At 40.3% G+C, this 27,332-nt stretch overlaps 1 protein-coding gene across 2 annotated transcripts in view; it reads left to right on the top strand.

Annotated features, from left to right (window-relative positions):
* The window catches only part of chd6 (chromodomain helicase DNA binding protein 6), a 124,206-nt gene extending 105,248 nt beyond the window's left edge, over positions 1-18,958 (top strand). For both annotated transcript variants that reach the window (XM_041783748.1, XM_041783749.1), the window contains 7 exons: positions 1,889-2,040; positions 2,655-2,921; positions 6,091-6,687; positions 6,817-7,056; positions 7,176-7,316; positions 7,431-7,535; positions 10,226-18,958. In XM_041783748.1, the coding sequence (XP_041639682.1) occupies positions 1,889-2,040; positions 2,655-2,921; positions 6,091-6,687; positions 6,817-7,056; positions 7,176-7,316; positions 7,431-7,535; positions 10,226-11,374 (2,651 nt within the window). In that variant the 3' untranslated portion in view covers positions 11,375-18,958. The remainder of the gene's footprint in view (positions 1-1,888; positions 2,041-2,654; positions 2,922-6,090; positions 6,688-6,816; positions 7,057-7,175; positions 7,317-7,430; positions 7,536-10,225) is intronic.
* Positions 18,959-27,332: the final 8,374 nt, after the last annotated feature.

Below are 27,332 nucleotides of genomic sequence, written 5' to 3'. Positions count from 1 at the left end.
TGATTCCTTCAAAAATCCAAAAGCAGAAATACATTTCAAGAAAGCTTTGTATGCCACTGAGTCACTAAGGTAGTCCCAACATTCTGGCAAATACCCATTCATTGTAAAAGTCTGAGGGCCAAAGATAATCATAAAACTTTAACAGTAATAATTTTAAATATGTACAAGACAGCAAAAAAGGGAGTCTAGCTGAAATCACTGAAGAATTTCTCTACTTTTTAAAATCAAAATGAAGTCTGTAGAATGAACTGAGTTGGAGTTTTAGGGCTTGGAAGTAGACTGAGATAATGTATGTGTATGTGATAGAATGTTGAGACTGTTTTAGTGAGATCAAAGCAAATGTCTCCTGGAGAACAGCACAGCAAAAATTTTTACTTCTGGTCAATTCCTTTGAAAATCAAAGAGCAGAAATGTTTTAAGAAAGTATTCCACTGAGTCACTAAGAGAGTCCCAACATTCCACCACATACCAATCCACTGTAAAATTCAGAGGGCCAAAGCAAATCATAAAATTTAACAGTAATAATAAAATATCTGTATAAGATAGAAAAAAAGGGGAATCTAGCTGAAAATGCTGAAAAATCTGTCAACTTTTTAAAGACAAAATGACGTCCATGGGAGGAACTATGTTGGAGTTCTAGGGCTTGAAATTGGACTGAGATGATGTGTGTGTTTGATAGAATGTAGAGACTCTCTTTGTGAGATCAAGGCAAATGTCTCTTGGAGAAGAGCAACAACAGAGAGGGTAAACATAGAGCAATGTTTTCCCTTTTTTGGCTCAAAGAACTATACATTGTGTGTATGTGATAGAATGTTGGGACTCTCTTCGTGAGATCGAATTGTATGTCTCCTAGAGAACAGCACAGCAACTTATTTTACTTTTAGTCAGTTCCTCCAAAAATTCAAGAGCAGAAATAATTTTAGGAAAGTTTCGTATGCCACTGAGTCACTAAGAGAGTCCCAACATTCTGTCATATCTATTCATTCTAAAATTCTGAGGGCTAAAGATAATCATAAAACTTTAACAGTAATAATTATATATCTGTTAAAGGGAGCAAAAAATTTGTCTGCAGGAGGAACTGAGTTGAGGTTTTAGTGTTTGGATTTGTACTGAGATGATTTATGTGTATGTGATAGAATGTTGGGACACTTTTAGTGAGATCAAAGCAAATTTCTCCTGGAGAACAGCACAGCAACAAGGATTACTAATAGTTAGTTCATCAAATAAATTCAAGAACAGAAATACATTTCAAGAAAGTGTCGTTTGCCACAGAGTCACCTAGATAGTCCCAACATTCTGTCACATACACACACATTATAAAAGTCTGAGGTTTAAAAGTTATCATCAAACTTTAACCGTTAAAAAAAGAAATCTGTAAACAAAAGCATAAAAGTGAATCACTCAGAGACAGGTTTGAACCTTAATTACCTTTCTGGACCTCTGGTGTTGTGATGCTGGAGTAAAATCTCAGGCAACAATAAATGTTATTTTAGTTTCAGGTTTTCCTCTGTGTATTTACAGTCCTGTCATACAGGCAGCCTTTATCGTTGTTCACTATCAGTGGAGACAGTTGGTAAATTAAACTCTTGCTAATTTCAGTCAGAGAAAGAGCAGAAACATCTTTTCCTCTTTCAGTCTGCTTCTTTGCTCTTTTTCAATAAAGAAAAGTCATCCAGTTCTGATGAACTGCCGTCACACCTTCATCCATGCTAATCTCCTCACCGGCCGCCATTGTTTACGTGATTGTCTAAACTAAACTACACCTGTATCTACCACCTCTGTCCTTAAATGAGGCTGATTGGGCTGCTCATTTAACGTTCTTTCAAATGTTAAGAAATGTTTTCTGTTGTGCTGATCTCAGACCTGTTCTCCTCCTCTTCCTCCTCAGTGTCTGTGTCCGAGGGTTACGCTAGCAGCCCGAGGTTTGCAGCTCCGATCTCCATATGTGAAATTCCTGACAGCCTCCACGACAGCAGAGAGCCGACCATCGCTCAGCTGCTGCAGGAGAAAGCGCTCTACTCCTTCTCTGAGTGGCCAAAGGTACAGACTTTTATTTCTGATGTGCTGGATTTGTTTGGTGTGACTTTGGATGCAAACATTGTTGTCAGAGCAACAAAACAGCTGTAAAGAAGCAACATTTTTTAGCTCGATGTGTCACTTTTTTTACTTTCAGATAATATTATTTTCCTCAAATAAGCTATATATTAACATGCATTTATAGGATTTCAGCAAAACATTTAATTTTCCACCAAAAAGATTTATGCTTTTGATGTCAACCTTTACAAACAGCATCTTTTCCTACACTAGGAAAAAAAATAGTAGAAAACTAATGATTTATTTGGAATTTAATAAATTATGGAATTAAAGTTTAATTCATGAATAAATACATAGTTAAGAAGCAAAATACTGCAATTTTCATCATTTTAGTTGCATTAGAGATAAATAAATATCTGCAGTTCAGAAAGTATTCAGAACCCATTCAGTTTTTACAGTTTTGTTCCGTTTCTGTCTGATGCTCATGTTTTTTCAACCATAGCATTTGGCTCAAACATAACAAAACTTAAAAAAAGTAAAGGGGTCTGAATATCCTGCATACATCCTTATCACCCATCATGGTTCTAGTGTAATCTGTATCGTTGTCTTGCTCCCTGTAGGACCGTGTCATCATCAACCGCCTGGACAGCATCTGTCACGCCATCCTGAAGGGAAAGTGGCCATCGTCAAGCGAGCAGTACGACTCCCCCGGTGGGTCGCTCCCTGCTAACTCCTGCCTGGCTAACAGTTTATCCCAGCAGCAGCAGCATCGAGCCGGTTTCCTCCCCACCACGGCCTCCAGCTCCGTCCCAGGACAGCCCAGGCTACAGCAGACCGGTCCTGGACTCGGGTTCTCCATCCCACCACCCCTCACAAGACTACCGAAGGTGAGAGCAAGCATTTGGTGGGATAAAAGAATGGTTAAACTCCCTGCTGTACCTTTACATCTGTCATCTGTTCATATTTATGTCCACAAACCCACGCCATGGCTCATACAAGAGGGGCCTCGTTTACTGCTAATGAGGCTAAAATGCTAATAAAGTGCAAACTCCTTGTACCAAATAAACCAACAAGAATACTGAAATTGTGTCCGCAGCTTGTGGTGAATTAGCCACGAGCTACGAGGCTGATGGAGCATCTTTAACAGCTTTTCTCCCTCATGTTTTCATAAGCATGCCTTAAAAGGACATGCTGCTATGTTAGATTAGACTGGCCTGCATGCAAAAGGCAAGGTTGTAATGTTTTAAAAGTTTTGATGACATCATCTGTTTAAAGCCTATAAAGACTTCAAAAGATGACATCATCAAAGGCAGATGTTGGAATGTTGGTGAAGCTGAGGCGTCTTCCCTATTTTTAGTCAAATAGTCCATAGATGGCAACTTTTGGAATAGAGCCACTATTCCTAAGTTGCCAACAAAGGGCAGTCAACATAAGGGAGGATTTCTGATAAACATTCGTGGGGGAGAGAGGAAGAATGCTGATTTTTTTTTTGTTAATAGTTAGCTGTGGTTTTAAAATCTGGCTCCTTTAGTGAATGACAGGATTTGGCTCCCATTTAAGAGCCAGTTTCCTTTCTTTTTCCTTTCTTCCATTATTGTCCACATTTGAAAACCCAAACTGGTACCAAATGAAGAGCTCTTTGGATGCCTAAAAACAGCTCTCATTACTGAGCTGAGCCAAATGATCCAGATCTCTATAAAAAAGATGGATTTTCTAGCACTAAGAATGAAGCTGGATGGACACTGGCTGTTAAAACACAAGAAAATTCAGTGTTTACTTGTGATAAGCTGTGCCAAAAAAAAAAAAACGTCTTGAGACAATAGGAACCAACATTTAGACAGTAGAATCTGTTTCTGAGACAGTACAAATTGAGTCGCAAGCAGTTGAGACCAAGCCAAAGACAGAATAAAACCCAAGTCTGACATAGTATAAAATAAGTCAGAGAAAGTAGACACCGTATCTGAGACAAAAAACCTCGAATCTGGGACATTATTATTTGTCAGACACCATAGAAATGCAGCTGAGACAGCAGAAACTGTCAGAGACAGAAAACATGAGTCAGAGACAGGAGAAACTTTGTCAGAAAGAATAGAAACAGAGATGAAGACAGTTAAAAAAAAACAAGTCTAAGACAGTAGAAACAGAGTCAGTAACGGTATAAAATGTTTCAGAGATAGTAGAAAATGAGTCAGACACGATAAACATTGTCAGAGACAGTACAAAAACAAGTCAGGCAGTAAAAACTGTCAGAGACGGTAGAAAATGTTTCGGAGAAAGTAGACACTGAGTAAGAGATGGTAGAAACTATCAGAGATGGTTGAAGCCAGATCCGACAGAAGAAACTGAGTCAGACGGAAGAAACCAAGTCAGACAGAAGAAACCGAGTCAGACAGAAGAAACCGAGTCAGACAGAAGAAACTGAGTCAGACAGAAGAAACCAAGTCACACAGAAGAAACCGAGTCAGACAGAAGAAACCGAGTCAGACAGAAGAAACTGAGTCAGACAGAAGAAACCAAGTCACACAGAAGAAACCGAGTCAGACAGAAGAAACCGAGTCAGACAGAAGAAACCGAGTCAGACAGAAGAAACCAAGTCACACAGAAGAAACCAAGTCACACAGAAGAAAAGATTCAGACAGAAGATACCGATTCAGAGAGAAGAATGTGAGTCAGACGGAAGAAACTAAGTAAGGCAGAAAAAAACCAACTCAGATGGACGATACCGAGTCAGACAGGAGGAACTGAGTCAGACAGAAAAAACAGAGTCAGATGGAAGATACTGAGTCAGACAGAAAAAACAGAGTCAGACAGAAGATACCGATTCAGAGAGAAAAATGTGAGTCAGACAGAAGAAACTAAGTCAGGCAGAAAAAAAACAACTCAGATGGAAGATACTGAGTCAGATAGAGGAAACCAAATCAGACAGGAGAAACCGAGTCAGACAAAAGAAGCAAGTCAGACAGAAGAAACCGAGTCAGACAGAAGAAACAGAGTCAGACAGAAGAAACAGAGTCAGACAGAAGAATCTGAGTCAGAAAAAAACAGTCTGACAGAAGAAACTGAGTCAGACAGAAGAATCCGAGTCAGACAGTAGAAACTGAGTCAGAAAAAACAGTTTGACAGAAGAAACAGAATCAGACAGACAGAAGAATCTGTTTTTCAATTTTAACCATTCAAGACAGATTAAGTTCTTATTCTTGGATTCTGTGAGGAGTCGTGCTGCCTTTTGTTACTCAGACTCAGGAGAGACGATGCTGACTCACTCCTTCGTGGAGAGAGAATTACAGAAGTAAAGGAGAGAGGGAATAAAACTGTGAAGGACAGCTTTTAGAGCAAGCTAACTCTGTTTTTGACCATATAATGACATGCACCAGTGTAAGCTCTTCACATAAAACCTTTATTAACCAGCATACTTTAATGTTTGATAGGAGTACAGAAAATAAAGTAGATGTTGGATTTCCACAAGGCAGCACTGGGTCCCTCTTGTTCACACCATCGCTGTGTTGCTTTCCTGTAAGACTCTCGTCTATGTGATGTTTAATGTTGATATTATAAATGTTGATATCAGACCTAGGATGGAAGATAAGTAGGACACCTAATTTATAGATTAAAAAAACCTTTGTATTATGGCATCAGTTCTAAAATGTTAGCTAAGGCTGGCTTCACACAAGACAGCACTCAGCCTGTTGGCAGGATGCGGCTATTTTAGAGGTTTATCAAAGCGGATTACAGTGGCTATAAAAAGCATTTATCCCCTTGGATTTTTAACCCCTGTCATTGATTTTAAATTCAATACAGGGGTTAAACATCCGAGGGTGTCAATACTTTTTACAGGCACTAAAAACTGGCAGTAACAAGGAAACCATACAGGAAAAGTTCTTTACTGCAGCAGGAAGCTGACATGTTATTTTGAAAATCCCTGCTGTAGCCGTTGCCCTCCAGTCTGGTTGTTCGCTCCTCTGTCTGTGTTTGTGTCTCGGTCCATATGTGTGTTTAACAATCCTCCATCTCTCTCCCATCCTGTCTCCCCCTCACCCACCCTGTCCACTCTGACAGTACGTGCCGCGGGGCGGGGCATGCGGGCGCGGAGCTTGGCGCCTCACCTCCTTGCCTCTCTTACAGGAGAGGCTGGTGGCTCCGCCCTACCTCCCTGAGCTCAAACGAGCTGGGGGGCGGCGGTTTGACTACGAAGCTGCGGCCGCTGCTGCCGCTGCTAAAGTTCTGGCTGGGAAACCAGCATCATCGTCCACCACCACCAGCTCCAGCAGCACCGCCCCCGTGGTGGCGCCGCCCTCTCACCGTACCGGGGCTATGTTGATTAACGGCTGGCAGGAAGCGGCCATCGACCTGACAAAGTCCTCAGGAGAAATCAGCACCACCAGCGGGGCCGTAGAGGCCGTGGTCGCTCCAGGAGGAGGAGGACACAAGCTGCCGCCGCCGCTGCCCATCACCGCCCCACTGACGGGCTCCGTAGGCATCGACATGGCGGGGATCCTGCAGGCAGGGCTCATCCACCCGGTGACGGGGCAGATTGTTAACGGGAGCCTGAGAGGAGACGACTCTCTAAGGAGGAGGAGGGGCAGGAGGAGAAACGTGGAGGCGCTGTACTCTGAGTTCACCAAGAACCGAGGACTGCACCTGCCCGATGCTCAGGTAGGTGCAGGGGCGTGTAGGGTAGGTGGATGTGACCACACCCAGTGCATTGTGGGGGATAAAAAAGATTAAAGAGCAGCCAAAAGTTAAAAAAAAAACCTGCCTGTGTTTGTGTCTTTGTCCCTTCAGGGCCGCGTCGAGGCCATCAGCCACTCCTCCGTCTCCTCCTCCACCTCCTCGCCGTCACCCTCCCCTTCAGAGCGACCTGCCGGACCCCCAACGCCATCCTCCTCCTCTACACCTACCCCCACCCAGACGCCTCCTCAGCCGGAGATCGTAGCCATCGACAGAGAGGCAGCGAGTAAAGGCCTGATTGAGTGGCTGAGACAGAATCCAGGATACAGCATGGAGCTGCCGGCGTTTGCTCACGTGAGAATCCGGATCGGTTTAGTCTCTCTGGGCTTCATCGCCTCTTTAGCTGTCATCTCTAAACTATTTCATCCTGTTTTAATGTCATAAATCTTACATTTGACTTCCTCTGTCTTCAGTCTGGAGCCGGGCTGTTGCACGGTTTTGTGGAGCGTCCGAAGCAGCGGCGGCATCGCTGTAAAGATCCAACCAAGCTGGACATCAACACTCTGACGGGGGAGGAGAGAGTTCCTGTGGTCCACAGAGGGACGGGACGAAGGGTAAGGAATCTAACAAATCTATCTTTCCATATTCAAACAGGCAGTGGTAACCAGACACAGCAGTGAATCCTGATAGATACAGACGTTAATTCAGCTCTGTTTCTCATCCTGCAGCTTGGTGGTGCGATGGCTCCAGCCATAAAGGAACTCTCCCGGTGGCTCGATGCAAACTCAGAATATTTTGTAGCTCCAGACTGGGCCGATGTAGTCAAACACTCTGTGAGTAAAACACAACCTCTGTTTCTCTTTAGGTTTGGACAGGGGTGTGTCTTTTTGAGGTTTTTATTTCTGGGTTTATGATGTATTTTTATGAACTTAATAATTTTACTGCTGCATTTCTTTTCTGTGTGCAAACATTTTTTAATTGTAGCTGCAGATTTGTTTCACAGATGCTCAAAGTTGTCTGCAGTTACAGATACTTTTTGCACGTGTGCAAACCTTCACTTAGTGCACAAAATCTTTTTACATGTTCAAAGTATTTATGGCCCTTATTGGTTCCCATAGGTGACCTCTAGTGAACTGGTTCTCAAATAGTGTGGCAAGAGGCAAGTCTAGGTGTGCCACAGGAATCTGTTGAACCATGTGTGATTACTATGACTATACAACTATAGTGTAGGTTTTCAAAGTGTGGAAGAGTGAGCCTCCCCTAAGAAGAAATTATTCATTCGGTGGACCCCCACCCACAAAAAGGATTGAAACTGAAAAAAAATTAAACAACAACATTTCAAACATTCATGTCTAATCTTTAAACATTTTTAACATTAATATATTTTGGATATTTTAGTTTGCAAATGTCCTAAAACATCTGCATTTCCCTCTTATTCAGTTATAATGCCATTAAAAACCCCTTTTTCATATTTTGTTTGGCCATTTTACAACTTCTTTTGCCACTTTTTCCCATTTTTCCCACTTAAACCTATTTTTGCCCTTTTTCACCTTTTTGCCCATTTAAGCTACCTTTCATCATTAAATATCCCTTTTTTCCCAAAATGTTTTGCTCAATTTTGCGATGTCTTTTTGCCACTTCTTCCTAATTTTTGCCACTTTTGTCCCATTTTTTGCCCTTCTTTTAACTATTTTTTTGCAACTTTTTGTCCATTTAAGCTACCCTTTGCCATTAAATACCACTTGTTTCTTTTTCCCCCAATTTTTGCCTCTTCTTTTTGCCATTTTTTTCCCATTTTGCCCTTTTTCACTTTTTTTGTCACTTTTTGCCCAGTTAAACTACCTTTTACCATTAAATACCACTTGTTTCCTCTCTTTTTTTGCACATTTTTACCACTCTTGACTGCATTTTGCCCTTTTTAGTCACTTTCCACTTATTTTTTGTCACTTCTTCATTTCTGCTACCTTTTGACCATTTTTCCACTTTTTCTCCCCATTTTTGTCCCTTTTCACCCATTTTTTGCTGCTTTTGACCATTTTGCCACATTTAACCTATTTTCATTGCCACTTCAAGCTGTTTTTGCCACTTTCACCTCTTATATTGTGGCTCTTGCAAAGGTGTTTTTCATAAATTTCGCTCTTTGGTTGAGCAACACTGCTCTATAGCATAGTCCCTATAGTAACTATAAGTCTATCTATTTAGCTCAATGCACAGCAGAGGTTAGAAAAGCAAATCACCTTTTTTTTAGATTTATGGTTCCGTGCCTCCCCCTGAAGCTCTGTGGCGCCCCCCAGCGGAGGCCAGCCTCACACTTTGAAAACCACTGGTGTAGGAAGTTGTACGACCATATTGAATCTCTAAAACTATACGGAGATGCTCCAACACAGGTAACAGTGGCTACTTAGCGTTGATATACTGCTCTAATGTAGTGGTTTGCACTCTTTATACCGCGTTCCAAATTGTTATGAAATTCAGATTTTAGTGTCCTAAACATTAATTTTTGGGTTTTTCAGTTAAACTCAAGGATGGTATTGTGTCTCGGGGCTCTTTAGATCACTGAAATCAATCTCTGGTGAGCCCAATTAAAGGAAAACTACTTAAGAAGGATGTTCCACATTATTAAGCAGGCCACAGGTTTCAGCAACATGGGAAAAGAAAAAGGATCTCTTCTGCTGAAAAGCCTCAAATAGTGCAATGGCTTGGACAAGGAATGAAAACATTAGATATTTCAGGAAAACTTAAGCGTGATCATCGCACTGTGAAGAAATTTGTGGCTGATTCACATCAGGTTCACATCAGAACAGCAGCTCTGGGAGGATATTCTGACGTCCTGCAAAGAAATTCAAGCAGAAACTCTCCAAAAACTCACAAGTTCAATGGATGCAAGAATAGTGAAGGTGATATCAAAGAAGGGCTCCTATGTTAACATGGAACTTGGCCTGTTAAGATGTTTTTAGATTGAAATAGCTTTGATTTCAGTAAATATGACCTCCTAATGCTGACCATTTTCAGTTCTTTACAACCTATAAAATGTTTTCAAACTCTGTTGTGCTTAATAGTGTGGAACAGTGCATTTTGAGGTTTTTATTTTTGAAAAAAAAATTACTTATCATTGGGAGGTTTGTTTGATAAAATTTGAATTATGCTCTAATGGTTGATGACCTGAAAATTATACTGACTGTCATTAGCATCGACCATTGAGGAAAATATGAGAAAAATATCATTTATGTAATAATTTTGTATCTACCCAGAGCACACCAAAGATCAGGCCAAAATCTTAAGGGACCGTATTGATGCCAAATGTAGTAATAATGTACGGTTGCACGCCTAAACGTGCCTCGCCATTAAAGAACCATGGCTCTAGTGGATTAACTTTTTAACATCCACACAAACAAAGAGCGTAAATGAGCCTTTACCTGATTGGTTGTCTTCTCTATAATAAAATGATTAATTGATTATTTATTCATTTTTTTGTTTCGATTGTCTCCTGAGGAGTAACTCCACGTCTTCTCTCCTCCTGTAGGGTTTCCTTCCTGAGGGAAAGTTCTCTCGGATCCTAACAGAACCCGTCAACATAGACCCGGGCTCTCGGCGCAGAGGACGGCGACCTCGCAGTGAGATGCCTAAGCCCCTCCTCTCTGTCTCAGACTCCGCCTCCCAGGGCTTGGCCCCTCCCCTCTTCATGAATGGTGGTTTGATTGGAAGCATGGACTCCATGGTGGCGATGCAGAACCTCCGTGGAGGGATCCCCGGGATCCCTATCTCTGGCATCATGGCAGCCGGGTTCCCCCACGGTTTTTCTGCTGCTGTTCAGGGGGGTGGAGCCACAGCGCCTGCAGATGATGCCAAGAATGGGCTGAGTATGTTACCCATGATGCTTCACGGCATCCCGCATCCCCACGGAGCGGCGATCCCACAGCATGCCTTGTTCAGCGTCAGCGCAATGATGGCTCACGCTCCTCCACCACCGCCACCACCTCATCCAAGCTCCACATCCTCCTCTTCTTCTACGACAACATCTGCTGCTAAGGTTACCACAACAACAGCCCCGTCTACAGAGGCAGCCAGCCCATCGTCGACGACGCCATCTGAGAGAGAAAGCTCCGCCCCCTCTGGCTCTACAGGAGAGAAGGAAGAGAAAGGAACAGCAGATGTGAGCAAAAGAGGGGCGGAGTCAGCCGCCATCATCACCTCCACCAGCAGGGCGCAATTCGGAGCCACTCACCTGGGAAGCAGCTCTGGCAGCCATCTTACCTTCAACCCGTTCCTGATCCCGGGCATGTCGCACGGCTTGCTGTACCCGCACATGTTCCTGCCACATGGTGGCATCATGGCGCTCCCCGCCATGCCTCCTGGAGCAGTGGATGGGGCCCCGGGAAGCCCCAAGAGGAGGAGGAAGAGAGGGCGGGAGGATGGCGAGCGAGAGGAGGAGAAGGAGCGAGAAAGTACAGTTAAAGCCAGCGCATCCTCCTCATCTCCCGCCCTCTCCTCCACGCCGCCAGACGAGCCTCCCGCTGGGCAGGGAGGCGGCATGGAGGAGGGGCCTGCAGAGCCCCAAGAACCAGACTCCTATCAGCAGCCGGAGCCGGCGGCAGCAGAGGCGGTAGCGGCGGAGGAGAAGGAGGCAACGGAGGGAGAGGAGCAGAGACAGGCGGGAGGGGAGGAGGCATAGGCGAGGCCCTCCTCCACGGAGCATCGTGTACAGTCTGTGCCGTGTCTGTACGTCAGCGTCCATGTAAAGACTTTTATTATGACGACAAACGATAACCACGATTATATTCAAGTTTGTTTATAGACCAAGGCCATGCCTCTCCCCCGCCAGCGCCGCCTCCTCTTCCTCCTTGTATACAAACATCTAGTGTTAGATTCTTCTGTGTATTCCTCGTACGTCATTCTGCATCAGACTGCGTCACCAGGGACACTTTATCAACGAGCGGCGGGGGCGTGAAGATTTTACCGCTCACAGCAATCCGTCGTAAAGGTTTTTGGTTTCAGGAGAAAGATTACGGTGGTTCCTCAAAACCCACCTTTACTCCACAGAGAAGTGCTTGTTGACCTTAGTTTAACTTGTCTTATTTCACTCCCAGCATGCTCCACTTCATCAACTTTGTTTTTAATCCCCCAGAATCCAACCTTAAACCAGCATTTCCACATACAGAAAACTACAACATTCTTTTCTCCAATTCAGGCATATTCACGACCCCAGAAAGACAGCAGCCAAAATTAGATGCGAATTTTTATTAGTGCTGTCCGGATGAATCACATTAATCTCGATTAATTAATTGGGTTGATAATTAGTAATCCCACAATTTAGTAACCATGTTCTATTGAGTCAATGTTGTCTCAAAACTGTGAGCACATTTAAACATTCTAAGAGAATGAGGTATTAATTTTGAGCAGAAATCCTAACTGTGCTGCAGTTTTCTCTGTGGCGTATGAAACTTTCATAAAACGTGTTCTTTGATCTTTTGATAAAACAACCAATAGAAAACAGTAAGAGGATGAGCCTATCATGTTAGTTCTGCCTGTTGTTGCTATGCCATTCTCCAGGAGACATTTGCTTTGATCCCATTAAAACAGTCCCAACTTTCTGCCACATACACACACATTCTAAAATTGTGTGAGCCAAAAAGAAAAGGCAGATAATTGCTCTATGTTTACCCTTTCATTTGTTGCTCTTCTCCAGGAGACATTTCTTGAGACAGTCCCAACATTTTATCACATACACATGGCTCTGCCCCTTCTTGCTGTGCTGTTTTCCAGGAGGCATTTGATCTGATCCCGTTAAGACAGTCCCAACATTCTATCACATGCACCCATTTTTAAAAGTGTGTGAGCCAAAAACAGGCAGAGAATTGCTCTTTGTTTACCCTTTCAGTTGTTGCTCTTCTCAAGGAGGCATTTGTTGTGATCTCACTAATACAGTCCCAACATTCTATCACATACACACACATTTTAAAGTGTGTGAGTCAAAAAATAGGCAGAGGATTGCTCAGTGTTTACCCTTTCTGTTGTTGCTCTTTTCCAGGAGACATTTGTTGAGACAGTCCCAACATTCTATCACATACACACACATTGTTAAAAAAAATGAGCCAAAAAATAGGTTGAGGATTGCACAATATTTATTCTCTCTGTTGGTGCTCTTCTCCAGGAGGCATTTGTTGTGATCGCACTAATACAGTCCCAACATTCTGTCACTTACACATAAACGGTAAAAGTCTGACAGCTGAAAAACAGGTATATGATGGAGTGATCATGTTTGCTCTGCCCCTTCTTGCTATGCTGTTCTCCAGGGGCCATTTGCACTGATCCCATTAAGTCAGTCCCAATATTCTATCACACACACACATTATAAAAGTCTGAGTGCCCAAAAAAAATGACAGGAATCCCTTAATGTGTACCCTTCCTGTTGTTTTTGCTCTCCAGGAGACATTTGCTTGATCTCACTGAAAGAGTCCCAACATTCTGTTGCATACACACAAATTGTTAAAGTCTGAGGGCTGAAAAACAGGTGGACCAATCACATAAACCCTGCCAGTTGTTGCTGTACTTTTGTCTATCAGACATTTGCCTCGATCACACTAAGACAGTCCCAACATTCTATCACATACACACACACATAATAAAAGTCTAAGACCAAAATCATCTTTGAGCTTTAACAGTAATTATTAAAAATCTGTCAAAGAAAGAAAACAAAGTGAACTTAGCACGAATAGCTGAATAGTTTTTCTACTTTTGAAATAAAAAAATGTAGTCTGTAGAAGAGACTGAGGTAGAGTTATAGGGATTGAAGTCGTCTGAGATTATGTGTGTATGTGATAGAATGCTGGGACTTTCTTAGTGAGATCAAAGCAAACATCCCCTGGAGAACAGCACAGCAACAAAGGGCAGAGCTAATATGATTGGTCCATTCTCTCCCTGTTTTCTATTGATTGGTTCATTAGAAAATCAAAGGGCAGAAATATGTTGTAAGAAAGTTTCGTATGCCACTGAGAAAAATAAGTGCAATCAAAATTGCCTTAAAAGAATTAATAAAAACTATAATAGTGAATTAAAATGTGATAAAATAGGCATGGTTAATTGTGATTAAAAACGTTAATCTTTTGACAGCCCTACTTTATTAGTGAACATTTAAGAGAGCTGCCAAATCAGAAAACAGACATTCTCTGTTAGTTTTTAAACTACAAGATGGAAAATTTGGATTGAAATATAGACTAGAAGGTCTAAAAAGTTAAATAAATGGTAAATTATTTAGGATTTATATTAATTTTTAGATAGCCAGGCCCAGAAGCATGCTTTAGGGTGCTTTCACACCTGGATCGTGTGGAGAAATCGTTCCAAAATAGTGAGGTGTTCCCTCCTCGGCTCAGTTCATTCGGACAATAAATTTGCAAACATTTCTGAAATTTTGTTTTCTCTTTGTCTTGACTGAGTGTAGATTAACGATTGTAAATGACTGCAATATCAGACTGAAACATATAACCACAACATGGAAGAGGGTCTTAATATTTCTTGTGTTTGCAAGTTTGGTAAAAAACGCTTTTATGTCCAAATGCAACAGAGACATTTGACTTCCTTCCATGCCTGCTCTAAGGCCACCCATGACTCATGTTGTTGGTCTTTTTAGAACATGACAAGGGCCTTGAGCCGTCCCACAATGCAAAGTGTGACTAGTAGGCATGGCATTTATGGGACAGTCAGGCTTGGACATAACGGGGTAAGGGCATTTCAATGTTGTTGGAGCTACAGGTGTGAAAGCACCCAAAGAGACTTTTATTATTTAACTTTATAATTATGAATGCCATGTCAGCTGCTTCAATGCAAACATTTGAGTATTCCCCTCTGGAGGAAATATTCAGACCAGGATCTTCACTTTATTTGCTTTTATTTAAAAGCAGAGAACAATCATGAGATTAATTTAGTAGTTTTTAGGTCAGGTAGATTTTTTCTCAAACACACTGTCACTTTGAGAGGAAATCAAGGACAGAAATGTAAAATTAAGAGCACCTTCAGACCACCAGGGGGCAGCAGGAGATTGTCCTGCAAACAGAGAGGTGGCGGGAGAGAAGAGAGGAAGCTTTTTCACCCCGATTTTATCCAACTCCTGATTAATTTACAGTAAATCAATGAAACGGCTGCAATCATGACCTGTAGCGACATTTGAGCGCTCCTTTCATTGAATATTTTATTGTTTGTCCAGAGAAAGGGAATCATTGTTCTTTAGGAATGAAAATAGGATGAGGAGGGATTCAAAGCGGTGTGAATTGTTGCTTTTTGTTTCATTTTTCCCTCAGTTTTGTTTTACTACACTAAAATGTTCCTAAACATGTAAATCTATGGCTGTATATTGCTGTTTTTTTTAAAAGTGCACCGTTTATTTCTTTCACTTTTTTGTTTCTGCATTGGGAAAAAAAATACTTGACTAAAGCGAGGGTGGATTTAGCATGACGGATAGTCCCAGTGTTTTCTGACTGTACTGTACATTAAAAGATGCAACGTGTCTGCAGAACAGGGTGTGTATTTAGGGCGTTAATGTCGGACTTCACTTTAGTTTGGTTTTCATACCTGAAAACATGATTTTTTTGCACAGTGTCTTTTTGTGAACCTGTTCCCGTACTGTCCCGTGTTTCCTTTGGGTGTGTTTGAGCGCGTGTGAGTGAGCGAGTGTGCGTCTTTGTGCATGCATGCGCACACGTTTCGATGTCTTTCTACTCCCGTCTCGTCCTTACAGGTCACATTTGAGAAAAAAAAAAAAACATAGTTGTTGCCTTGTCACAGGTTTGTGGCTCCATATAATTTATTCTACTTTTTCCTTTTTGCTTTGCCAAACTCTCACCAAATATGACATTCATCTTTTAGTTTCTTTATGTATTATCAAAGTAAAATGCCTTATTTAGCGAGTATGTTTTGTACAGGTGTTCTGTTACATCTCCATATAAGGACATGTTCCTGTGCGTTCAGCTTCGGTGTTTGCATACACAGCCTTGGTCATGTGCTTTATCTCCACATTCAAGCGAAGGTAAATCACCACCTTAATCCCCAAAAACAATCAGTCATCAGCCCTCAAAGCACAAACGGAGAGTTACTAAAAGTTCCTAACAGTGCCTCTAAAATGACATTTTTCTCTCTGTGGGTTTCACTTGTGCACTATGTGGACGTCATGTTTCAGCAGTTTCATCATCCTACGGGGAAAACGATGAACATTTGGAAATGTTACTCCGATTTACAGACGATGCCATGCTGTTCCTTAAAGGGGAATTCTGGAAGTTTCAACCTGGGTCTCTCATGGAGACGGTTTAGTCAAATACAAGATAAAGATTGGCATCAGGGGATGATGGATGAGGATTAGGCACACTGCAAAAAATATGTTCTTTAAAAATCAAACTTCTGTTTCCAGTTCTGGGAATAAAATCTGAACATCAAAGTCAGTATTCTGAACATCAAAGTCTAAATTCCCAGAGTTAAAGTCTGAGATTAAAGTCAGAATTTTGAAATTAAAGCTGGAATTCAACGATTGAATTTGGTATTATAAGATGATAGTTCTATATTACATTAAAGTTAGTATTCTGAGATTAAAGTACAGCGATCAAAGTCAGAATTTTAAGATTATTGCCTGATTTCTAGGGTCCAAGTCTGACTAATAAGATTACAGTTTTCTCTTAAAGTCAGAATTGTGAGATTGAGAAATGAATCCAAACATTAAATTCAAAATTCAAAGATTTGTCATAACTCTGACATTTAAGTCAGAACGCTGATTAAAACCAGAATTCTGGGGTGCAGGTGGCCTAATGGTTTAAGGCGTGCCCCATGTACCTGGATGGCCCGGGTTAGAATCCGGCCTGAGGCCCTTTACCACATGTCTCTCCCCCGCTCTCGTCCCTGTTTCTGACTCTATCCACCGTCCTCCTCTATCAAAATAAAGGCCCAAAAATAAATCTTTAAAAAAAAAAAAAAAAAAAATTTAAAACAAAATTCTGAGTTGACAGCCAGAATGTCCAAGACAAGATAAAAAATCCAAGATTAAAGTCAGAATTTTGAAATTAAAGCCTGAATTCAAAGATTAAAGTTGGCATTATAAATTTATAGTTTTATATTACATCAAAGTCAGAATTCTGAGGTTAAAGTGCAAATTCCAAGAATGAGTTTAGAATTCTAAGAACAGTCAGGTGTCTGAGATTAAAGTTGGAATTCAGTTCAAAATCAAAACTCCAGGAATGACCTTAAAATACTGAGATCAAAGTCAGGATTTTGAGATTATCATCTGATGTCTAGGGTCAAAGCTAGACTAATAAGATTACGCTTTAATCTTAAAGTCAGAATTTTGAGACAGAAATTTCTGGGTTAAAAGTCGGAATTCTAAGATAAAAAAAAAAGTTAAATTCAGAGATTAAAGTCAGATTTTTAGATTTAAGATGATATTTTATGATAAATGTCAGAAGTTTAACCTGAATACACAAATTACAGCCAGAATAAAATTCATAAAATTTAACATGTATTTTTTGTATCTCATTTGATACATTAGGTGTTTTTGGTAATTAATAATCCACCTGAGGGCATTTTTATCATTTATCAGATTGTATTCTGATGTTTTTCAGTGATTTATTGATCATATTGTTTAGATAGTAAGTATAGAAGTAAAGTAAGTAAATATGATACAACAGGCTTTAAGGGGTTAAGATTACAGGTTGAATTCCAAGATTAAAGTCAAAATTCCAGAATAAAGTCTTCATTCTGAAATCAATGTTAGAATTCCCAGAATAAGGTTAGAATTCTAAGATTAAAGTCACAATTCTTAGAATAAAGTTTGGATTTTAAGATTAAAATTTGAATTATAAGATTAGAGTATGAATTCTGAGGTCAAAGTCATAATCTTGATATTGGGGCAAAATTCTGAAAATATAAAAAAAATATATAATTTTGACTTTTTCTCAAAATGTAATCTTTGTATATTTTCTCGGTGTCTCTGATCCTCTTCTGTAGCACCGAGGCTAAGAGAAATAAAAGACATACTAAAAACTGGAATGCAGATTTTTTGTAAAACTCTGGTTTCTGAGATTATTTTCCCCTTTACACCTTAGAGGCTGTCTTTGTATTTCTAGTCAGCTTTGGATTCAAATGGGTTAAAAACTTTATCATCATCATCATATCAGCAGATATGGAAATGTTTAATATTGTCTATGAATACTGTAAGTTTGTAGAGTTTTAGCCCAGACAGACAGACCTAGGTCTGCTGAAGTTTTAGGTCTGAACTACATTTATACTTCGGTATCAGCTAACATAATTTAGCAAACATTGACATGTGATGTCAGTTAAATTCCATTACTGCAGGAAGGATCAGTAACAAAAGAATCATCAGAGTAGCATCACGAGGCTGAGCTCCTGCAGAGCTAAAACATCCGCCATTAATCTTTAAAATCAGGTTTCACTGGAGTTATTTTTTATTTATAAGACCCATGGCCATCAGCAGTTTCTCTCCCATTATAGGATATACTGAAGAAAAGTTTGATTTATTATTTTACCCTGGCGAGCTCAGCCCAGATCTGTGAGATCTGCCTGTTTTGGCCGAGAGACTCTTACAGCTCGTGGAAAAAAATTGACGAGCCTCCTATTCTCTAGATTGTCTTGCAGGCAGTCTGTTAGTCCTGTTAAAAAGTTAAAACTGGTTCTAATCCCAAGTGTCCAGCTGTAATATGTTCTATATTAAATGGCTGTCAAGCCTGGTATTTTATGACCCAGATTGTAAAACACCAGAATTTCCCTTTAAACGTTGTTATTTAATCCCACACTGTTCTCTTTTCTGCATGAGGCCTTCTGTTTGCTATCAGCACCAAATGGAGGGTAAAATACGCACACAGTCTGTCTCCATTTCAAGTCTCTGATTGTTTTTCTGTTCTCGTGTTTGTTGTAATCTGGCGGTTTAATCCCACGTCACTTCCTGTTACGGACTCGATCTGGTGTGAAAACTTGAAACTAAGTGGTGGGTGCAGTATGTGAGGTGACTGGAGGCTCTGTTCATGTCACACCATGCCTTCTTTAACAGTGTTTGTCTCTCTCATTGAAGTCCTGTTGGGTTCACCTCAAACTGTTGTAAACGTTTTTATCTCTGCTCATGTATAATGTATTTATTGTAAAGTTCTTGTCTGTACATGACTGACTTTTGTTACTCTGGAAAGTCTCCTGAAAGCATTTTGGTTCACATGGAAGTTAAACTCTGCTTTTCTTTGTCGCCTTTGTCACTTTTTGATCTGCTATAAAGACGTCATTAAAAATTCCCCGATATCAACATTTATTATTCAAGAAAAACAAGGGATTATTAACCAATCAGAGGTCGGTCTGTGAGATTATAAGGGGGAACATTTCTTCAAGGATGCAGCTTTAGATCATCCAAGTTTCCATACAAACTTTAGTGGGATTTATGTCAAGATTTAAGGAGGAAGAAGTTAAAGTGAAGCAATTTCAAGAGCTGACATGGTGAAAGTCATTGGCTAGGAAAAATTAATCTTCAACAAAATGATGACTAAAATGGTCAAAATTATTAATGCAGTGATATTTAAAAAAAAAAAGTTTTAAATTCAAGGGAAAATCATTATTTTAATTATCAGTGGAATCAAAATGTACTGAAACTTTTCAAGAGTTGTAGCTTTTTTATTTATTTTAATTTATTTAAACAAGAACATTTTGGATTGGGATTATGTACTGATTCACAAGAGTGCCCTGGCTGAGACAGGCAGCAGGAGGTTGGCTTTAATCTCAGAACTCTGTCTTAAATCTCAGAAATCTAGTTTAATCTCAGAATTCTGGCTTTAATCTCAGAAATCTAAATTTAATCTTAGAAATCTAAGTTTAATCTCAGAATTCTTGCTTAAATCTCAGAAATCTAAATTTAATCTCAGAATTCTGGATTTAATCTCAGAAATCTAAATTTAATCTCAGAAGGCTGGATTTAATCTCAGAAATCTAAATTTAATCTCAGAATTCTGGCTTTAATCTCAGAAATCTAAGTTTGATCTCAGAAATCTAAGTTTAATCTCAGAAGGCTGGCTTTAATATTAGAATTCTGAGTTTGATCTCAGAATTCTGGCTTTAATCACAGAATTCTGGCTTAATTCTCAGAAGGTTGGCTTTAATCTAAGAATTCTGAGTTTAATCTCAAAATTCTGGCTTAAATCTCAGAAATCTAAATTTAATTTCAGAAGGCTGGCTTCAAACTTAGAATTTTGAAATTAATCTCAGAATTCTGAGTTTAATCTCAGAACTCTAAATTTAATCTCAGAAAGTTGGCTTTAATCTCAGAAAACTAAATTTAATCTCAGAATTCTGGCTTTAATCTCAGAATTCTGAGTTTAATCTCAGAAAGTTGGCTTTAATCTCAGAATTCTGAGTTCAATTTCAGAATTCTTGCTTAAATCTCAGAAATCTAAATTTAATCTCAGAAATTTTAGTTTAATCTCAGAATTCTGTTTTAAGGCTTTGATCTAAGAAATCTAAATTTAATCTCAGGAAGCTGGCTTTAATCTCAGAATTCTGAGTTTAATCTCAGAACTCTGAGTTTAATCTCAGAACTCTTGGCCAGAATTCTGTCTTAAATCTCAGAAATCTAAGTTTAATCTCAGAATCCTGTCTTAAATCTCAGAAATTTAAGTTCAATCTCCAAAGGTTGGCTTTAATCTCAGAATTCTGAGTTTAATTTCAGAGGTTGGCTTTACACTCAGAATTCTGAGTTTAATCTCAGAACACTTGCTTTAATCTCAGAATTCTGGCTTTAATCTCAGAGGTTTGCTTTAATCTCAGAATTCTGGCTTTAATCTCAGAGGTTGGCTTTAATCTCAGAATTCTGGCTTTAATCTCAGAGGTTTGCTTTAATCTCAGAATTCTGGCTTTAATCTCAGAGGTTGGCTTTAATCTCAGAATTCTGGCTTTAATCTCAGAGGTTTGCTTTAATCTCAGAATTCTGGCTTTAATCTCAGAGGTTGGCTTTAATCTCAGAATTCTGGCTTCGGTTTTTTCGAGATGTTTAGATGTTAAATTAGATGGAGGTTCTTTGTTGGTGTCTCTAAAAACATAAAAACATCCATGTAGGATGGACTCTATTGTTTTAAAGGAGCCAATGGCTTCCATGGTTGTTTCTTCTTCTGTCTTCTTGTTGCATTTATAAACCAACTACTGCATACATGCATACATTTATCTGACTGTATGGGAGTAACTCAGACACAGAACATAGTTACTGAGTTTGAAACAGAGCAGCAAGAGCAATCATGGCCAGGTACACTATAGAACAATCATAGCTCATCTGAATGCCTTTAGAGACAGCAGCAGTGTCCTAAACATGCAAAGGAATGTCCTCACAGTTCTCTTGGTGAATGAGAATCAGCGCTAATTGAAACAACCTCAAACACTGAGTGTTCTGCAACAAAGACAGACACAGTTATTAGCTGGGAAAATATTTTACTGATGTGCATGTTTGGAAGAAATCTCCTGCTGACAAACCACAGTATTATTATTAATGAATGAAATATGCAGCGTCAGGAATTCAAGCATTTAAAGAATGTAAACAAGTGTTTGCAGACGTGGAGAAACATGGATCCTTAAGTCTGTGAAAGTCTACAGCTGCAGCATCAACATATACATTTATTTTAAAGTACATTCATGTTGTGGATAACAACCCATTTAGTCATGTTAGTGTGATAAATATGAAATAAAACCAACAAGAGATTTATCAGCTCTGAAAAGAAGGAATACCCACATCTTCACTCACATTATTGTACCATTTACAATCAAACAGGCTGATTATCGATCATAGTCACTAAATACATCAATACACCCATTTTCAGAAGTAAGGGTATACACTCGTCCCTTTTCACTAACCTCAGACACAGACTGACATGAAAAGTCCTGGAACATGGCTGTCTTTGAGGCAAGAACGTCCTGGAACATGGCTGTCTTTAAGGAACAAAGATCCTGGGTCATGGTTGTCTTTAAGGAAAGAAGATCCTGGTACATGGCTGTCTTTGAGGCAAGAACATCCTGGGCCATGGCTGTCTTTGAGAAAAGAAGATCCTGGGACATGGCTGTCTTTGAGGCAAGAACATTCTGGGTCATGGTTGTCTTTAAGGTTAAAAGATCAGGGGACATTGCTGTCTTTGATGCTAGAAGGTTCTGGTACATGGCTGTCTTTGAGGCAAGAACATCTTGAGTCGTGGTTGTCTTTAAGGTAAAAAGATCCTGGGACATCGCTGTCTTTGATGCTAGAAGTTTCTGGGACATGGCTGTCTTTCAGGCAAGAACATTCTGGGCTGTCTATCCGCCAAACAAAATCCTGGGACATAGGTGTCTTTGAGGCAAGAACATCCTGAGACATAGGTGTCTTGGAGGCAAGAACATCCTGGGACATAGGTGTCTTTGAGGCAAGAACATCCTGAGACATAGGTGTCTTGGAGGCAAGAACATCCTGGGACATAGGTGTCTTTGAGGCAAGAACATCCTGGGACATAGGTGTCTTGGAGGCAAGAACATCCTGGGACATAGGTGTCTTGGAGGCAAGAACATCCTGGGACATAGGTGTCTTGGAGGCAAGAACATCAGAGGACAACAGACTTATAATCTGGCTTACTGTCATGTAATTTGGGGCCAGCCTAACTTCCATTTTCTCATTATAATTCACAAACCAATGCCCCAGATGTAAAAGGAATACTTGAATGATTTAGATCAAGAATTTAAAGACATGCCATAATTTCACTGGTGGAGATACTTGAGGTTGCGTGAATCATGTGGAGTTTGTGGTTAAAACATATACTTTTTTATGGTTTCTCAGTTTTTAATACTCCTTTGAGATGGCAGAAGAAACTCTTTCATCTTTTAGTCCAATGAGAAGTGGCTTTTAGGATCAATCTCAGCAGTTTTCTGATAGTCTATAATGTTCATCTGTGAGTCTCAGTCATCTGTCTCATCCTCAGAGATCCTCTCGATCTTCGATGGCATCTGTCGTTATGTTTGGAAGGTTGAGGACGTTGTTGGCAAGAAGTCGTAGCCTTTTTCTCTCCCGTTTCTTTCCAAGTCCTATTCTGGTAATATTTCTTCTCTCTGAAAAACAAAAAAGAAGAGAAAAATCAGTAATTGACAAATACACGGTATTTCTGTTTTACTTGGTTTTCAGGATCATCACTGTGGAGGAGGTAGGGTTGGACTGGTTTTCAGGATCATCACTGTGGAGGAGGTAGGGTTGGACTGGTTTTCAGGATCATCACTGTGGAGGAGGTAGGGTTGGAATAGTTTTCAGGATCATCACTGTGGAGGAGGTAGGGTTGGACTGGTTTTCAGGATCATCACTGTGGAGGAGGTAGGGTTGGACTGGTTTTCAGGATCATCACTGTGGAGGAGGTAGGGTTGGAGTGGTTTTCAGGATCATCACTGTGGAGGAGGTAGGGTTGGAATAGTTTTCAGGATCATCACTGTGGAGGAGGTAGGGTTGGATCGGTTTTCAGGATCATCACTGTGGAGGAGGTAGGGTTGGACTGGTTTTCAGGATCATCACTGTGGAGGAGGTAGGGTTGGAGTGGTTTTCAGGATCATCACTGTGGAGGAGGTAGGGTTGGATTGGTTTTCAGGATCATCACTGTGGAGGAGGTAGGGTTGGAGTGGTTTTCAGGATCATCACTGTGGAGGAGGTAGGGTTGGACTGGTTTTCAGGATCATCACTGTGGAGGAGGTAGGGTTGGAGTGGTTTTCAGGATCATCACTGTGGAGGAGGTAGGGTTGGAATAGTTTTCAGGATCATCACTGTGGAGGAGGTAGGGTTGGACTGGTTTTCAGGATCATCACTGTGGAGGAGGTAGGGTTGGATTGGTTTTCAGGATCATCACTGTGGAGGAGGTAGGGTTGGAATAGTTTTCAGGATCATCACTGTGGAGGAGGTAGGGTTGGACTGGTTTTCAGGATCATCACTGTGGAGGAGGTAGGGTTGGAATAGTTTTCAGGATCATCACTGTGGAGGAGGTAGGGTTGGACTGGTTTTCAGGATCATCACTGTGGAGGAGGTAGGGTTGGATTGGTTTTCAGGATCATCACTGTGGAGGAGGTAGGGTTGGAATAGTTTTCAGGATCATCACTGTGGAGGAGGTAGGGTTGGACTGGTTTTCAGGATCATCACTGTGGAGGAGGTAGGGTTGGAGTGGTTTTCAGGATCATCACTGTGGAGGAGGTAGGGTTGGAGTGGTTTTCAGGATCATCACTGTGGAGGAGGTAGGGTTGGAGTAGTTTTCAGGATCATCACTGTGGAGGAGGTAGGGTTGGAATAGTTTTCAGGATCATCACTGTGGAGGAGGTAGGGTTGGAGTGGTTTTCAGGATCATCACTGTGGAGGAGGTAGGGTTGGACTGGTTTTCAGGATCATCACTGTGGAGGAGGTAGGGTTGGAGTGGTTTTCAGGATCATCACTGTGGAGGAGGTAGGGTTGGATTGGTTTTCAGGATCATCACTGTGGAGGAGGTAGGGTTGGACTGGTTTTCAGGATCATCACTGTGGAGGAGGTAGGGTTGGAGTAGTTTTCAGGATCATCACTATTTCAGGTTTCGCTGATCGTCTCTGCAGCTTTATACATTTCAGTTAAATATTCTCACTGATATATGGCTGCGTTGAAAGGCTTATCTAAAACCAGAAAAATATTCTTTAGCACGCTCATGTTTCCCCACAAAGACCACACAGATAAATCATGTGTTATGTTGTTTTAAAGCCTGTTGGGACTTCAGGGTCTAAATTTCAGGGAGTTGTAACTAAATGCACAAATGTGTTGATGTTTCAAGAGACAGATCAGGATCGACCTTCTCCATATATTTGCTTTAGCTGTCTCCTGTTATTACTGCACGCTTCAGCCCAGACAGAAAACATGGTTCTGATGTCAGACTAAGGGGGGTTCAGGATCTTTGGCTCAGGAAAAACAAATTGAGTATACATTTTTAAATGCAGCAGAACTTGGTCAGACAGCTGCGAGCACAAACAGGCTGAGATAAAAAGAACTTGGTAAGTCCAGAAAGGACCAGTTTAGCACTTGGTTGGCCTGACCAAATTAAAACAAAATATATATATATGGGAGGGGAAAGTCAAACATTCAGGTTATTATTGAAATTAAACAACCAATTTTAAGTTGTTTTTTTTAGTCACAGAAAGACAAATAACGGCACATCAGAGCACAAGAAATAAAGTGTTAGACAGCACCCTACCAGATACTGAAACCCTGAAACCCTAAATTTTGGCACATAGATCAATAGGGATGCTGTAATTTACTGTTTCAACATTATGTTGTATTTCAGACAAAATATACAATAACCCACAACCACGCTCCCCGCCCCATTGGTGCCCCAGTGTTTGTTAGTAACTGAGTTGACAAGATTAGAAAAAGTGCCCTCTCATTGGACAAAATTTAACAAAGTGGGTTTATTTTTAAAATATTCTTGAATAACCCCGGGATTAATAAAACATCCATCCATCCGTCCATCCATCCATCCATCACACTGAGGATGCACCCATCCTAGATGCAACACGAATCACTGACTGGATAACTTAATTCTCAGACCAATTAACATCCACAGCCCTAATACTGTTATAAACATTTCCTCCTGTTGGCAACCGCAAATCTGGTGAAGATTGGTGATGCCTATTATCTCTGAGTGGGACAGCATTGTTCATCCATGTCTGCTCTGTTACACAACCACCAACATAGAACTGATGACATTCACAGAAATCAACACTAACCATGTGCAGAAACAAACTGCCTCATCCATGAAAAATTAACTAGATTTTAGACCTGACCATCCAGACCATGCTGGAGGAACATTTGTGGTTCTGTTTGGCGTCCCAGAGATGACAGTCCTGATCCTTGTCAGGATTTTTCTACAGAGCAGGCTGTTGATATGCGCCATGTTCATCATGGCTACAGTTTGAGAGGAAAGGAACAAATATTACTCAGAATAATCCCAAAGGCCTTTAAACATTTCTTTACTTGGCCTTTGGTGTTACTGAAGGGTTTTTCTCTCCGCACTTCTCCAGACTTCATCCTGTTATGAAAGGAAAAGATTGAGCTGAAACCTTAAATGTGTTGCACAAAGTTAAAGCGTTACTAAAGTATGATAATTTTAGCCCTCATTTTACCCTCCTTTACAAAAACCCACAAGTTTGCAAGGACTAAAAAGCTGTAGCAGTTTTTTAATCCCAGCTTTTCAACACGTATGTTAGCATGGTGGGTTACAACAATCAGGGCCTAATTGGACGCTTATTGCAAATGATTATTTCTCAGAACAGTCCGTAAGTGTGTGAAGTCAGTTTGACTTATTGGTCTTAATAGTGGAATGATTCCAGATCTAGGAGGGTAAAAAGAATACTTTCTCCAGTCAAACTGAGTGAACCAGATATTCTGAAGCTTCTCTTTTCAAATCCCAAAGCCAGAGAACTACAGGACATACTCACACAGTAAATCTAAATCCTCAAAACCTACTTCATCAGCTCTAAGAGAAGCATCAGAGTATAAACACGCCTAATTATGTAATTAATGAATTAAATCCTTCAACCCAAAACTGAGCTATGAAAAGGGTCAGCTTGCTTCATCTCTCTCTCTATCACCACTATCCTCCTTTAGTTTAAGTGTGTTTTTAGTTTCTCACAGTTATTTAGGATCAGGAAGACCTGATCAGTTTAAACATTCAGTCTTGTCTTTGAAAAGGAAGTAGTTTAGATCAAAAATGATGTCCACAACTCTCCTGGAGGTCCTGTTTCTGCAGAAAAGCTGGATCTGGATCAGTTTTAGAGCAATCAGTCCAAATAGTCACTGAGAGAGGGATGGGGGGCTCATTATGACGACGAACTGCAAGGATTGGTTAAGGACAAGCATCAACATTTCCACTAAAAGTCCTAAATTGAAATAGTCCTTTATTTAATCCTCACAGATTCCCTCAAATTTCAGAAAAATTCCAGGGGGAAATTCTTAAACATTTTCAACTTTCTGTCCTTGCCTTTTTAGATGATGTTATCAAAGCTTATTAACCATTCTGTCATTGCCTTTTTAGATGATGTCATCAAAGCTTATTAACAATTCTGTCATTGCCTTTTAAGATGATGTTATCAAAGCTTATTAACCATTCTGTCATTGCCTTTTTAGATGATGTCATCAAAGCTTATTAACAATTCTGTCATTGCCTTTTAAGATGATGTTATCAAAGCTTATTAACAATTCTGTCATTGCCTTTTTAGATGATGTCATCAAAGCTTATTAACCATTCTGTCATTGCCTTTTAAGACGATGCCATCAAAGCTTATTAACCATTCTGTCATTGCCTTTTAAGACGATGCCATCAAAGCTTATTAACCATTCTGTCATTGCCTTTTAAGACGATGCCATCAAAGCTTATTAACAATTCTGTCATTGCCTTTTTAGATGATGTCATCAAAGCTTATTAACCATTCTGTCATTGCCTTTTAAGACGATGCCATCAAAGCTTATTAACCATTCTGTCATTGCCTTTTAAGATGATGTTATCAAAGCTTATTAAACATTCTGTCATTGCCTTTTAAGATGATGTTATCAAAGCTCATAAAACTTTCCATCCTTGCCTTTTAAGGTGATGTCATCAAAGCTAATTAAA

The sequence above is a fragment of the Cheilinus undulatus genome, linkage group 3 (genome assembly GCF_018320785.1).
Source record: "Cheilinus undulatus linkage group 3, ASM1832078v1, whole genome shotgun sequence".
In the NCBI taxonomy this organism is placed as follows: Eukaryota; Metazoa; Chordata; class Actinopteri; order Labriformes; family Labridae; genus Cheilinus; species Cheilinus undulatus.
Note: the sequence above shows the minus strand (reverse complement) of the source record. Positions and strands in the feature narration are given on the sequence as shown.